This window comes from Contarinia nasturtii, unplaced genomic scaffold (assembly GCF_009176525.2).
Source record: "Contarinia nasturtii isolate CC-2019 unplaced genomic scaffold, AAFC_CNas_1.1 Cnas_scaffold_187, whole genome shotgun sequence".
Lineage (NCBI taxonomy): Eukaryota > Metazoa > Arthropoda > Insecta > Diptera > Cecidomyiidae > Contarinia > Contarinia nasturtii.
The window spans coordinates 1,907,524-1,922,471 of NW_022197544.1; the positions used below are offsets into that span (position 1 = coordinate 1,907,524).

General features: G+C 34.5%; 2 protein-coding genes across 7 annotated transcripts; both read right to left on the bottom strand.

Moving 5' to 3' along the window:
• Window positions 1-1,469: 1,469 nt before the first annotated feature.
• On the bottom strand, window positions 1,470-4,754 carry LOC116352319 (ly-6/neurotoxin-like protein 1). The gene is made up of 3 exons (XM_031784826.1): window positions 3,698-4,754; window positions 3,162-3,225; window positions 1,470-1,712 (listed from the first exon to the last, which is right to left on the bottom strand). Exons 1-3 carry the CDS (start codon window positions 3,896-3,898, stop codon window positions 1,570-1,572), a joined length of 408 nt encoding a protein of 135 aa, XP_031640686.1. The 5' UTR covers window positions 3,899-4,754; the 3' UTR covers window positions 1,470-1,569.
• Window positions 4,755-5,735: 981 nt separating this feature from the next.
• LOC116336706 (DNA ligase 1) lies at window positions 5,736-14,912 on the bottom strand. 6 transcript variants are annotated; one of them, XM_031760755.1, is made up of 13 exons: window positions 14,769-14,912; window positions 10,877-11,007; window positions 9,394-9,558; window positions 8,908-8,988; window positions 8,461-8,591; window positions 8,294-8,388; window positions 7,976-8,210; window positions 7,565-7,890; window positions 7,258-7,401; window positions 6,890-7,029; window positions 6,126-6,784; window positions 5,975-6,053; window positions 5,736-5,853 (listed from the first exon to the last, which is right to left on the bottom strand). In XM_031760755.1, the coding sequence occupies exons 2-13, from the start codon at window positions 10,997-10,999 to the stop codon at window positions 5,851-5,853; spliced, it is 2,181 nt and encodes a 726-aa protein (XP_031616615.1). In that variant the 5' UTR covers window positions 11,000-11,007; window positions 14,769-14,912; the 3' UTR covers window positions 5,736-5,850. The 6 variants fall into 6 exon arrangements, with proteins under 6 accessions (XP_031616615.1, XP_031616613.1, XP_031616612.1 ...); XM_031760753.1 differs by lacking the exon at window positions 14,769-14,912 and adding an exon at window positions 12,755-13,305; XM_031760752.1 differs by lacking the exon at window positions 14,769-14,912 and adding an exon at window positions 11,164-11,339.
• Between the last annotated feature and the right edge of the window lie 36 nt (window positions 14,913-14,948).

The following is a 14,948-nucleotide window of genomic DNA, read 5'->3' on the forward strand; positions in this document are numbered from 1 at the left end:
GACAGAATATCCTGATAAATACAGATAAAACACAAAAAAATGCCTATTTATTATTCATTTGCGAATAAATTAGTTGGGCGAATGTACACACAGAAACAAATTGCCACCCAAAATTAAGCACAAAAGCACCGAATAGGAACAGTGCACTCGGTATTCAAATGGGCTAGTGCTACTTTATTCTCAATGAGTCCCATTGCAATGTACACAGTGGGCACATCAATTATTCAATGTCGAAAGGGGAAAAAAAATTATGATTATAATTTCATGACGATCACTTTAGTAGTTTTAAATAGATCTGCTATTGTTGTCGTCGTTTTTGTTTTGAAAATGAATTATGGATATATTATCCTTAAAATTCTGTTGCTGACACAAACTACTTATATACTAAAAGTACCCAAATATTGCCTAAAATATTTTGTAAATTCTTTCATTGCTTTTGTTTTCAAAATGGGCGAATATGTAAGTATAATAAAGCCAAAATTTATTGAAAATTCGGTGTATGCATATATGTATAATGTGAGTGTGTGTCTGTGAGAGTGAGAGTGTGAGAGAGAGAGAGTGTAGAATGCCTATGTGTCTGTGTTGAATGTTAAACATCATTTGCAATGAATTACATTCGCTACATTATTTAGCTACTAAGTGTTTATCGCAAAAGTTAACTTGGTATTTCTATGTGAAGTGGCTTCTCTCTTTCTCATCTCAATTTCAATGCGACGAGAAGAATGATGTATATAGGTGTGCATATATTGCTTGCAAAATTCCGAACGTGTGCAACGAAAGATGGCTTCAAATTGCATACATTTAACTATATAGAAGAATAGAGGGAAAGGGAGTGAAAGAGAGAGAGAGTGAATACTAAAATGCGATTTGTCGTCTTCCTAAAATTGTTGAAAATGGTTCCTTAAACGAGAATAATGTTTTCAATAGACTCTAAGAATGTTTCATGTAATAAGCGGCCTCAACTTTTGAATTTTAGCTTTTTCACTCCTTTTATATGTTGTTTACAAAAGAAGGTGCGGGCCTTTGTTATTACATTACATTTGCTAGAGTCACGTACATGGAATGTGGAATGGAGGTTAATTTTAAAAAAAAATTACTTCATAGCTACTGTGCATAGTGTTTTGTGTGCATTTGTGTGTATGACGAAAGGCATGAAAATTCGATGCATTGTGTGTGTACTAATGAACATATGAAAAACTAAATGGTGAGAGATGAATAATAAAAAAACGAAGATAAAAAAAACATATGAAAGAAGAGAAGCATGTTACGCGATAGCCAAAATTGTTCAGTATCACGATCATATGCTATAATATTGCACATTATGCACATGCATCATGCATTGAATGTGTACGTAATAAAATTTTGGTATCTTTGGTGCATATGGTTTTTGTCCTTTTCTTTCTTGTAACATTTTTTTTTTGTTGGATCTGTTAATTTTTATGTGTGAATATTGATTTTTGTGTGTGTAGTTTTTTTTTTTCTCTCTGTTTTGTATATATTCAGTTTGAAAAGTCACATTTTCGCTGTTATACTTTTGGTTTCGGTTATTATCGCTGTTGTCGCTGATGTTTATTGTCGGCGAAATATTACGGCGGTCGAAGCGTACAGTGTTGCAACCAGAACAGGAACAAGTGCTGTTTTGCTTATGGTTATGGTAAATGCGTCATTGCAGGCATCCACGTTGCAGCAATAGGTCCGTGTATTCCACACTTCTGTTGAAACGAGAAACGAAAAACGAAAAATGAAATAATCCCACCAAAAATGGTTCCCGTACTATTTGGGTGAACAAAAAAGACAAGCGCCATGAGAAAATTCAAAATAGAAAAACTAGGCAAAATCAGCGAAAAACAAAGCACACAAATGGAATTTTGCTGTGAATGCGTTTTGTGTGCTTGCTTGTTCGCACGCTCGCTCGTTCGATTCTATCTTTCTCTCACACACACTCAGTCTGTCTATCTATCTATCTCTGGATATGGGCTATGGATTATGGATTGTGAGGACTATGGGCTAGATAACATTCTGCAATTGCTTTAACACAGTTCAAATGTATGAATGGTGAAAACACACACACACACTGGCTGATGTGAGAACATGAGAAATAACAAATGATTGCAGGTAGATTAGTTGTTCGGTTGATGGTGAAAGTTAAATCTTCTTTTTTTTTGCAGGATTAAAGTATAGTTGTGGCGCATGGACCAACTCGCAAATCGAATAATAGAACGTATAAACAAACACTCAAAAATAATTCCGAACACGCGCTGCATTTGAATCAATGTCGGTGTCGATCTGCTAACAAATTGGAGATTATAACAAAAAGATAAAAAAAAATTGATTGACAACTCGGCAAATCTTCTCCTTTTTCTCGTTGTCTTATATCTTGGCGCTACCGTTGATGCAATATGCTAAATCCTTCTCTGCATCTTCATCTTCGTATTCTAATGCCGATGCTTTCTCATCTTCGTTTTTTTTCTTCTGGAAATTCATCGAAGAGAAGAATATTTCATTTGCCGCCATTGAGATATAACTTTTTCGTATGCATTGTGCATATGCCATTTATCTGCTCCAAGGCATTTCACATATGGAATATGAAATATATATTTTATGCATATGTATGATAAATATCTAAGAATAAGCAGTCAATCTGAGTACATCTATATATATATAGATTTAAATATATATGTATGTCAAAATCAACGCTCGTTCGTCTTTTTTGGCCTAAATGTATTTGCTGTACTCGCCGTATATGCATACTTCGGTGCGCTTTTCTTCTTATGTTATGTCTTACACACGAAAAAAAAACAGAGAGTGACTATGCTGTTCGGATGAATATTTAACGCAAGCGAAGCAGCACTCACAATACGCTGCACCATACTCACATCATGCACTCAAAATTTGTGCAGAACATTTTTGATAAATGTTTAAAGCAGCCATAACATTTGGTGGTGTTGGTGGTGTTGAATTGAATGATTTGCATTTAATATCGAATGAAGAATAATGTAACAATGAGAGTGATGGAGTGTGATGAGACAAGGGAGGTTGAAGTGTCGTTTTGAATGAAGAACTGCGAATGAGTTGAGGGAATTGAGTAATTTGAAGAAGGTGTTCGATATGTAGATAGAATTATTGATGACCATTTCTTAACGTTAAGTGTTAAGACTCACCCTTCTCGGTGCAACTAGCTACACAATCCCGAATCGAATTTTCTGAAAGCTCGCTCTTGTATTTCTGGAAAATAAGAAAACGAACATGAAAAAATAACATATGTATACATTGATATTTATATATATTTCTATAAAGCACAAACAAAAAGTGCACAGTGAAATTGTGCATTTCAACTGATGTAAATTGTGAGTGCGAGCGCAACATCAATGCATTAATAATTGAAACGAACATATTCGTGGAGTTTTGTTTGGCAAACAAATCGATTCCTTCCCAAGGGAAAGAGTAATTACATGCATCTTTATGTGCGAATCGTGTGCAAATACGTGGAATTGTCTAGACAACTTCCGTTTTGCATTTCCGACAATTTCACACTAGTGCTCTATTAAGATATGATACGATATAAATTGCAAACGAACAAGAAAAAAATAAACAAACAAACAAACAAACAAAAAGAGAATGAGAAAACTACAGAAACTGTGCTAAACTACCGAGAAATTAGCTTTTCAACAAAGAACAAACAACAAATTGCACTTACAATGCAATAAGCATCCGATGATCGTGGGCAATCTTTCAAATAAAACGGTGCTGTTTGCTCCGTGTAATTTAAGCAAGGTGTAATCGAACCAACACCATCATTGTATTGACCGCATTGGTAGCATTTTAATGCTTCGGCAAAAATCAACGATTTTGTGACTAAAATTATGAACAATAGTTTGCTAAGGCTCATCGTTGCCATTTCTTTTCGCTTTCCACACTATTCTTTTGGACTTTATTGGATTGTGGAGTGGTACTTTTATTTGTTCAAGTTCGAAATTTATTTGCCAAGTTTTTTCTTCTTTTTATTATTGTTGTCTTCAAATGTTAGCGCCACTGCTTTTGTTATTTGGCTATTTATTTGAAATATGCCTGTACCGACCAACTAAATAAATATTTGTACAAGTTTTCGAAACTATTCTTGAATTATTGATGATATGTGGATAACTTTAATAGTTTGGATTTCTTCTTGCACTGTAATTTTCACAACTTTTTCTTTTTGCTTGGCCAGTTTATGCTCGTTATATTGCCTAATAACTTTTAATTTTCTTTTCGAAATGGTGTGATCTACTTTGTTGTACGCGACGTTTCTTAATTCCTTTTAAATTTTCATAATATTTTCTCTCTTTTTTTTGCTTTAATATTTTTATCGTTATTTTAAATCCTTATTCATGTTCGGATTCGATTTAATCGCGATTAAATCTGTCGTAATTGATTTTTTAATTAAATCGTCGTTTTAATGGATTTATTATTTATTTTTAAATTTATTTTGAATGCGTGTATGCGTATGTATTGGTGTTTTGGTCAACGTATCTCTACGCCTTGCTGGTGATGATGATGATGATATTACGTGTTGTGGTGACGTAAAATTGAATTCGTATATTTCGAAGGGAATATTCAAGCACTCATTGGTAATCGAAGTCCGTTGTTACGGTTCTAAAGTTCGACGCACACTGTTCGTGTTCGAACATGCGATATGTGCATAGAGGACAAACACGGAGTCGGAGAATGGTCCATCAACAACTGCTCCAACTGATATGCAATGTTTACGTAGCTTATTCAAAAAAAAAAGAAAGTAACAACAAAACAAATAAATATCTCACTCAAAGCTCTCGCTAGCTCTCATACAACTCACTATACGCTGGAATGCACACACAGGATGCTTTCCTTATAAAATTGTTGCGCTTACAAATAAAGCTTTTTAAAATGTGTCAAGTTGAAAATAATGTGCGAGATGCAACCAAAGAGTGAGCACACCGTATGCTATGCACAGACCGAGTGTGCATTCAGTTCATATGAGAAGCACAAGATGCTGTGTGTACGCTGAGAAAAATTTATGGTTCGGTCGGAAAGGTCAAAGTATTTAGCTCGTTGAGTATATATGGATGTGTGTGTGAGAGAGAGAGTGAGAGAGAGAATGAGCGCTGCTTCTTTTTTAATAAGTACGACAGAAATCGGTTTATGCAATTTTCCTTCCTCATCACGATTTTAGTGCAATAAACGAGATTCAAGAGCACTTTTGCTTCTTACCCTGTTATATCATCGAGGTGGAGTTAGAGTGAGAAAAACAAAGAGCAAGAGAAAGAAGTGAAAATATATTTATTTTCTTTTTTCACTCTAAAGTACTTATCAATATACAATTTTTGCTTTTACTTTTCCAATATTGCTGGTCAAACGTCATTTCCTCCGACACAAACAAAGATCGAAAAGAACGTAACACACTCAGGGGAATATATTTCTTCAAAGATATGATCAAACACGATTCTACTTTGAGTTATCAATTTTATTTTATTGCATTTTTATTGTATTATCAGCTACCGTATATTGCATCATAAGAAAACATGTACATTGCTGGATACAAAACAAATAGTCTAATAAAGTTAAAATAAATTATTCTTTTTTTTTTACTATTGGTTGTTACAGTGCCAGTTGAATTCTCTTTTTATGCTTTTATACCACTCAAAGATTTGTATTCAAATCTGTGAGAGAGATTTTTTTTTGTTGAAATTCGTTTGTGTGCCAAGTTTCCTCTTTATATATCCGTATAATGTATAATATGTTTTTTTTTTCATTTTCATTCAGTTTCAACACTCTTTTATATAGACAACAACGAAAATTGAAGTGTACACTGCATATGACATCCAAAGTGATAGATTACTGTGAATTACAGTATTTAAAAGAAAGAGAGAAAAGACAAAGATTAGAAAAGAATGAAAGAAAAAAGAGATTTGAAGGATAGAAAAAGATGGGAAGTGTGTAGCTGAAAATATTAGTTTACCACAAATCTGTTGACCTGTATCTTTTCACGACTGGGCGAAGACGGTGCATTTCGCAACGATTCGAATTTGGCTCGAATGCTGTTCAAGATAGAAAGAGTTGATTACTATAAGAAATATTCGTGCGAAATCGTTATGATTTCGATACATTACCATCTGGTATCGATCTGCGATTGATCTTCACCATCATATTGTCGCTCTTGTTCGCGTTTAATTTCTTTTTGTTCCCACTTTTCAAATTTGGCACGTAGCTGTTTGGCTCGTGCAGCTGCCTGTGCTTGTTGTAACGCCTCATCCATTGGACGTTTGTTTTCTTCATTGTCTGAATCTTCTTCGCTTTCGTCCTCCGAATCGGTATATTCACTGCCAGACTGACTATTCCGATCAACCAAACGGCGTCCATCATCTGGCGGGGGTGTGAAGCTTTTCAATGGTTTCAAACCGGATGGTTGATTGCGATTGCTGCGCACATCATCCTCCATTTGGCGAAACATGGACAGCATTTTTGTGGTAGTCGAACTTCTTTGTGCTGCTTTACGCGATGCATCAATGTATGCGATGCCGTTTGGCGGAATATCTCCTGCTTCTTTTTCTTCTTCTTCTTCTTCTCCTTCATATTGTTGTTGTTCTTGTTCTGTTTCATTGTTTTGTGGCACGACGCCGTCTCTTGGTGGTGTGATTCTAAATGGTTTTTTCTCTTTACTTTCCGGCTTATAAGTTTCGAAAAATTTAAATTTGCTCGATATGTCGGCCGTTTTAATTTTTACTTCGTCAACTTTTTCATCATATTTTACAATGTCAGCGCCATTTGTCTGCGAGATAAAGACGAAAAAAGAAACGAAATTTTAGAGAGAATGAATGATTGGGGGAAATTATTGCGGCCGTTTTTTTAATTTATTACACAGTGATTTCCTCACATTTTCTTTTTGTTCCGGTGGCCAAACGGGATTTATACGCTTGGATGATGCTGCCCCCGGTGATGACGGTGTGTGTTGCGGTGATGATGTCGCCTTCGCATCGATTTCCATGAAAATCGAACGGGATTGCTTGCCAAGACCTAACGAATTAATGACATGTTTCAAAGAAAACAATATTCGGCAATTTTACATTTTACTTTTCTACTTTTGTTCGTATTTCTTTGCGCTTGGCCTTTGATTTGAGGTTTCTCTTTCTCTCTCTCACACACACACACACACATGTACACACCCACATATACACAATCACACACACAGTATTCCTTTCATACGTACATATTAATACAGTAGCATATCAACCAATAACTCACCATGTTCAAATACAGCGCTATCATCAATCTGATGCGAATGGTTCTGTTCATCTTTAAACACCTCTCCATTTTCGAATTTGCTTTTGATCGAACGTGCTTTATCACCAATGTCAACATCTGGTTTTTTATTGCTGGCACGTACACCTATTTACAACAAGAATGTTCTAGCATGAGATTTAGAATGAAAAATGACTGTACGCGACATTTAAATCATATAACAAAAAAAAAGCGAACAACAGTATCGAACAAAGAACGAGATAGAATTTTCTCAGATAAAGCACCATAATAAATATTGCATGTTACATACATTGTTCACTGTCAGCTACTGCTTGTTGGTACATCTCTTTTATTTTGGCTTGTTTCCCCATAAATAATCGCGATCGAATGCTTTGTATCTCTTGTTTGCGCTCTTCGCGTCGTTCTTCTCTCGATTGTGAATGACCCGATTCAAATTTACTCTTGATATCATCCATATTTACTGAGCAAAGAGGTCGTTCAATTTGTGCTTCCTTGGCGCGAAGCAAATCAATGTCTTCAACATCTTCATCATATTCGTCTTCATCGCCGCCCGATTCGTCAGCAGTAGCTAAGTTTGCTTCAGCATCTCCAACGTCCATTCCTTTGGCTTTGAATCTATAAAAAACAACGATTGCGGTCGTGTATGTGTAAAATCAACTTGACACAAAATCAATTGAAATAGAAACTCTAGCAATTATACTTGGCCAATTTTGATAGAACAGTTGTGCCACGCTTAAGTACACGCTCTTCACGTTCCAATAATTGATGAGACTCTTCCTTCTTAGCATTTTCAAATATGTTATAACGCTCCTTAACATTCAGCTGATGCAATTCACTCAATCCCAAATCGCTTTTATCGGATGAACGAACCACATCCGGTGGAAGTTCGATCGGTTGACTTTCACGAATAATCAATTCAGGTTTGCGGGGTGCCTCTAAAATGAAAAATCATTTATTTGTGTGTGTATGTTTTTTTTTTTTTTTTTTTGAATGAGTCATCAGTAAAATAAAAAGTTACCTGGTTCAGTATCTTCGACAGCTTTTGGACTGAAGAGCGATTTGAAATGGAGCTTGCAATACAATACACTTTCGTGGCTTTCAAATGTGTCGACACTGAAAAAGCATTTTAAAAGATATACAGAGCTTTTCGTTTCAGAGTGAGCACGAATAAAAAGCAAAACTTACTTTAAAGGTTTGCTGCATTGACTGCATCGGAAACAATTTTTGTGCCAGACACTCTTTTCCGCTTTTATCTCTTCCATTTTATACACAATTTTACCGCACGATCGGCATGTTTTATCACCTTCGGTCGAGCCCTAAAAGCAAGTATAATAATAGTAATTAAGTCATCTGTTTAACCATTTCGAAACAGTGAACGAATGCAAAGCAGCGCAAGCAAACAAATTGAAAATGAAGAAAAAAAATGAGAATTAACAACATTAACTCACTAATAAAATGGCAATAACGAATGTGAAAATAAAATGTGGTTAGAAAATATAAATTTGATTTTCATGTTTAGGTGTGTGTGTGTGTATTGTATGTGTGTTTGTGCATATTTTCTATCAATGTTATTTTGCGTGTTGTCTATGAAATGGCAGTTAGCGCACCATAAATGATGAATGAAACATTTACATTCAATTTGACACCTTCATCATTGCGTACATTTTTCAAGTTTTGCTTTTGCAATGCATCAAATTTACTAAAGCTTGATCTCTAGAAGAAATCGAACAGAAGAAAAAATATACTGATCATAAATACATAAATCATAAAGAAAAATAAAATGAAGGAAAAAGAGAAACTAAATGGCAGACCATACAATTTCTATTTGTTCTGATATATATTTATTCTACATTTTTGCATATTCTACCAACAATCGGTCAATGAATGTTTTCTTTGTTTTTGGCGGCTTCGTTGCGTTCATTTCAAACGATGAAATTCAAAAAAGTATAAAGAGTACACAAAAAAAAATGTTTCTTTTTTTTCTCTGTTCACAACACTTGTCACTTGTCACTCAAAGAGAACATAAATTGACCCCATAACTTGAATTCAAGTGATAAATGTCTAAATTCCCCACCGAAAATGTTCGAAATAAAATTAAACGTGCTTTGAGAAACTTACGACGGATATGTTTTCCTTTTCGTCGACTGACTTTTTCGATTTTTTACTTTTCTTCTTTTTTTCTGTTCCATTTTCTGACGATTTCTTTTTGTTGCTGGACTTCTCTATGGTTGTTTTTTCGCTCGTAACAACAACTTGTTCATCGCCTTTTTGAGATTCGCTTTGCTGCAGAAACAAAATGAAAAGCAAGAGAGAGAAAAATAAGGAACCAAACTAACGAACACACAATGGCATTGATTAAAATAGACCACATTTTGCTTCTATTTTTGATCAAACTCTTTAAATTTATTCGAAAATCAATTTCCCACAAAAAAAAAATACAATCAAAATATTAGTTGAATGAATTAGGAGAGAAATGAATTAATAACCGAATGGTGTTACACTTACATCCGATTCAAAACTGTTTAGTTGGGTTAGACTGTGTTCGGATTCGGTAATTGCTTCATTTGATGCATAAGCTGTTGATGTGTTATTTAAGCTATTATCGATCGATGCATCTTTCTCGCTGAATTCATCGTCCTCTTTTGTTTCCGTGCAAATATTGATTTCAGTTTTATCGTTATGTGTATAAATTGTGGTAGTTTGTGGGCTAATTGGGTTACAGGTCACGGAATCGTTAGTAACATTTATATCTACATCGGATTCTATATTAGATTCTATGACGGGGGAATCATCTTCTTCGATTGTTTGATGAAAATAAGTATATTTTGCGGCTGGTTCATCGTTAGTAGGCTCGGACCTATCGTCCGCTGGTGTAATGGCTAACTCAGAGGTAGTAGCAACTCCTTCAATATCGTCTTCACCCGATTTTGATGATTGTTTGTATGTATCAAAATCTTGACTGGGCTCATCGTCCGTTGGCGTTGCAGTTGTCGATTTTATGGTTTGCGAGAATATTGCTTGAATGAATGTATCATCGGATTCATAGATTTTTTTCTTTTTACTCGATTCACCATTCAAATCCATTTTTTCCGAATCATTTTCACATTTTTCGTCTTGCACTTCGTCTTGTATTTCGGTATTATGGTCATCGGCGACCGCATTTGTAACGACCACATTCAACAATGGCAATTTTAAGGACATTCTTTTCTTTTCGCCATACTCATGGGACTTAAGGTTTTTGTCATCGGTTGTTGGAATGACATCACCATCCCCAGACGATGGATACGTTTGCCCGTTCATTTTTGAGAAAAAAAAACGTGTACTTTTTGTTGATTGGGTCGCGTAATTGAATTGCTTTTAATCAATTTCAATCAATATATATTATTTGTAAATGGTTGCAAACCAAATTGTCCGTAACGTCAATATGTTTCCAAGTTAATTCTTAACACTATTTGTTTATTTGGTTTGGGATTGGTTAGTAAAATGTTGTGGCGTGGAAAAGAGAATGGATGAATTAATGGCGTTCAAATTGCATTTAATGGATTTGGTTCAGCACTAAAGTAATTGAATGTGAAAATGGATAAAAAAAGAGGTAACTTACCACTTCCTGTAGCTGTTTCTTTTTTGAAACCGTTACTGTTTTTGTCGACGAAATAGTTGATGTTGTGCTTACACTTGAAACTTTTGTTGTTTTACCGGTCGATCCAGATACAGACAAAGACATGTTTAGTGCTGTCGGTTTTAATAATAACAATAGACATAGAAAAAGAGAAAAAGGAGGGGTGAAAATAATTGTTTTATAAATAAATCAAGACACAATATTGATCGATTATTATTATTATTATTATGGATTTAGAATCACAAATGTTTGTGTCGTATTTCACATACAATCGTTTAAAATTGTTGTATTTTTTAACGATTCGATTTCAGGATAATCGGGAATATCCATGATTGAATTGTTCAACTGAAGAACCGAAAAAAAGAGAGCAGTGTTCAGGTGAAATTGTGAAAATAATTTTCAACACTATTCACTTTTATCAGGTTTTCCGTTTACAACACTGGTGTTTATTTCAGCGCGACTGAAATTTGCCGTCCATTTTTCGGCTGATTGCGTTAAACATTTTACACGCTGAATGTTATTTATAGCGCATTGGTTCAGTGTTTCTTCGACTCACACTTATTGAAATTCTTTATATTAAAGCTATTTTAAGTTTTTATTAGTACAAACATAAAAACATATACGATACAAAACAGCGTAAGCTGCAATCGATTGAAAATTGCCGGTCATTTTTACGATGTTACATCTTTCTCTCTTCACACTCTCTTTCTCTCCCTCCCTTTCACTGTTCAAAGTAAAATGCAATCGAATTTAAAATAAAGAGCAACCAGATTAAATAACTCTCTTTTTTCTCGCTCTTTCCGTAATGCTTTTCTTTACTTAGGTAGATGTGTTTTTATGCGTGTATGTGTATTTGAGTGTGCATGACATACGTTGGAATGCAACAGTTCTCGCGTCAAAGTGAGTGATTCAACGATAAATTTTCATGAAATAAATTGCACTTGTCTCAATGTTGATGAAAAATCACCATCGATTCCCTGATATGTGCTTCAACAACACCCAATTGCTCTAAATTTATGTAAACAAAAACTATTATTCACACTCGTTTTCAATTCATATTCGCAACGAAAAAATGTTACGTATTTTTCGTCAGACCTATATTTAAATAGAAACTCACGTCAACATTGCGCCTTTGCGTTACCCATATGAATAAAAATGTATCATCATCATCATCAAACATTTCTTTTTTTTTGTTGGTGCTGTTGTTGTTGTTTCTTTCGTGTGATTAAATGATTACAAAAGAGAATTCGCGATTTGAATACCGTAACGCATATCATACTATGTCCGTGTTAATATACTATGAAAACATTTGATACATGATATGGCAGAGCGAGAAAATGAGAATATAAATAAAGAAAAGAATAAAATGAACGATGTCGATGCCGCACGATGAATTTAGACATTTTATTCGTGTGTCATATTGTAAATATACATGTGTGTCTGTGTGAAAATGTATGCCGGATAATCCCAGCAATTGAGGTGTAGGTAGGTTTGGTATTTATTTGGGTCAAATATTTCTACATCTCACTCTATCTCTCTCTCGTTTTGAACTCAATGAAAACCATGGTACGATGTACGTATGTGCATCAAGTATGTGTTCACTTCCCTGCCCATATTAATGATTCAAATGATTTAGTTGGTATGGAAATGACCACTTCAAAGCGGTTACGCTACATAATCTATTAAGGACATAATATCCATAAGTAACATAATTGCACGAATTTGTCGAGTGAGTTAAATTTTTAGTTCGGTCACCACGACAAAAACAACAAAAATTCGAATATGACTTCATGACGCTCTGGCTGTCTGAAAAAGGAAATCTATCATCTACAAAACGTAATTGTCCCGTCTCGTACAAACCTTTTCAATTTGTAATGCGCTATCCCGAAATCCAAACGATTTGTATTGCGTTTATATAGTTTTATACGCACATATATCTATATCGATGATGCGAGTGAGTGAGTGTGTGTGTGTGTCTGTATGTATATACACTGAGAATGAGACCAGACAATAAACCACAAATCAAAATCGAATACCAAAATATTCGCGTAATTAACACTGTTCGGATCGTCGGCAATTAGTTTATCGAAACGAAAACGATTGCAATCGGAAATTGTTTTTATTTATTTATTTATTTTTGTCTATTTGTTTATTTTGTGGTGAGTTTTCGGGCACGTACTTAAAACACTTTTTGTTACATTCAATTTGATTCTATTTTGAAAAATTACTAAAACTGTTTTGAATGTAGACACATCACCAACGTAAATCGTTTTAACGTGTTCGATGGCAGTCACAAAAGTTAGTGCACGAATATTTGGGAGCTCAGTAATGTGTATCCAAAAAGGAAGATGTGTATACATTCCCATTCAATATGAGAGGGAAAGAGAGAGAAAAAACGAGGAATAACAAATTGAATGTAGTATTTTATCATACAACGCTGTGTCCACTAGGTAGGCGAATAGAGATATATACGAGACTAAATGCATACATAAAAGCTATGTAAAAATAAATTGTGCGCATTCGCACAACGCAATCGGGATAAATGAAAGATAGAACGATGTGGCGATATGTAAGTTTCATGACATATAGCATCGAATTTACGAATTTATTTTTGTGCATTCCATCGAAAAAAGCAATAGGGAATACATATATGTATATGTATATAAATATTAAGAGATTGCTCCCAGTTTTCGCAGAGTTTGGTAGCATCAACGACCGACGACAACGACAACAACGAAAACATTACACAGAATAGGGAAAATAAGCATCATCCCATCATCCGAAAAAGTGGAAAACAATAACACAATGTAAGAAGCAAAGAAACTAAGAATCACCGTGTTACGTTTTATTACGTTGTGTGGCAAATGAATTTCCCGTTTGTATGTACCATTTTCTGAGAAAATGGGAAACAGTATTGTCTGCTTCCGTTCGTTGAATCTATTGATTCATCAAACAAAAACAAAGCAACAGAGTGTACAGCACAGCAAATTGGGATATTATATACAGACACAAAACCAAAACCACTGCGTACATGGAAAACGAAAAATAAAATGCTTGCAAACAACAGCCCACATATTTTCAACAGTTATTTGTTGTATGATATTATTATATGGTTTTAATAAACGACGTCAAATTGAAGAATATAATGGAAAGACGGCGTTCCTCATTTTCTATCTTCTATTGATTTTTAAGAGTACATAGTACATAGTATTTTATACCACTCAACACGTAAATGTCACGGGCTCCCCCATTCTGAAAGTTTAAAAATAATTTCCGGATATGGAATCTGGGGAGCTAGTGTTGACGAGAATCACATTTATAGAATTTGTGCTATTATAGTCTCCGAACACAAGCTGAATAAAATTCCATTTTTGTCAAAAAAAAACTTCACTCTTTCATGTCTCTCCAGAAATCTATGTCATTCGAAAGATTGAATTCTTCTCAGCCAAAATCACGCGAGCTATGAGAACTACGCCACCGTTTGGTACAATAGAAGAAGAAAAATCTATCAGAAGAAGAAAAATACACGCTCAATATTCAATGTAACAATATAAACGACGGATGAGTATCTTTCGATAATTCAACTTTTGTTGAAAATTGATGAACCGAATTTTATAGATTTCACACTATGGCTATGGGCGAAATGATAAATACTTGTCGATAATATATCAAAAATATGTTATGACAAAAGATTTTTGCAGACGAATACATATATTTCCAGGGAGGATTTCTTTTTTTCAATAAAATTGGCGTTGAGCTTCACACTATTATGTATATGATTAATTTTTTGCTAAGTCATAAATTCTTCAAATTTGCTTCTAGCATCAGTGCTAGTTTTCCAGATTCCATATCCAATTTAGGTTTTTGGTAATACCTGCGCTCCAGTGTAAAGAGTGACTCCTGATGAAATGGTTAATTAGGGAATAAAAGAACAATGAACAGATATTTTTTCAAACTTTTGGACTATTTTTCCACAAATCAAAAATGAATACCAATCGCGAAGTTCGTGTGTTTGTTTGTTATGCGCATATCAAACCACTAATAACAACTGTTC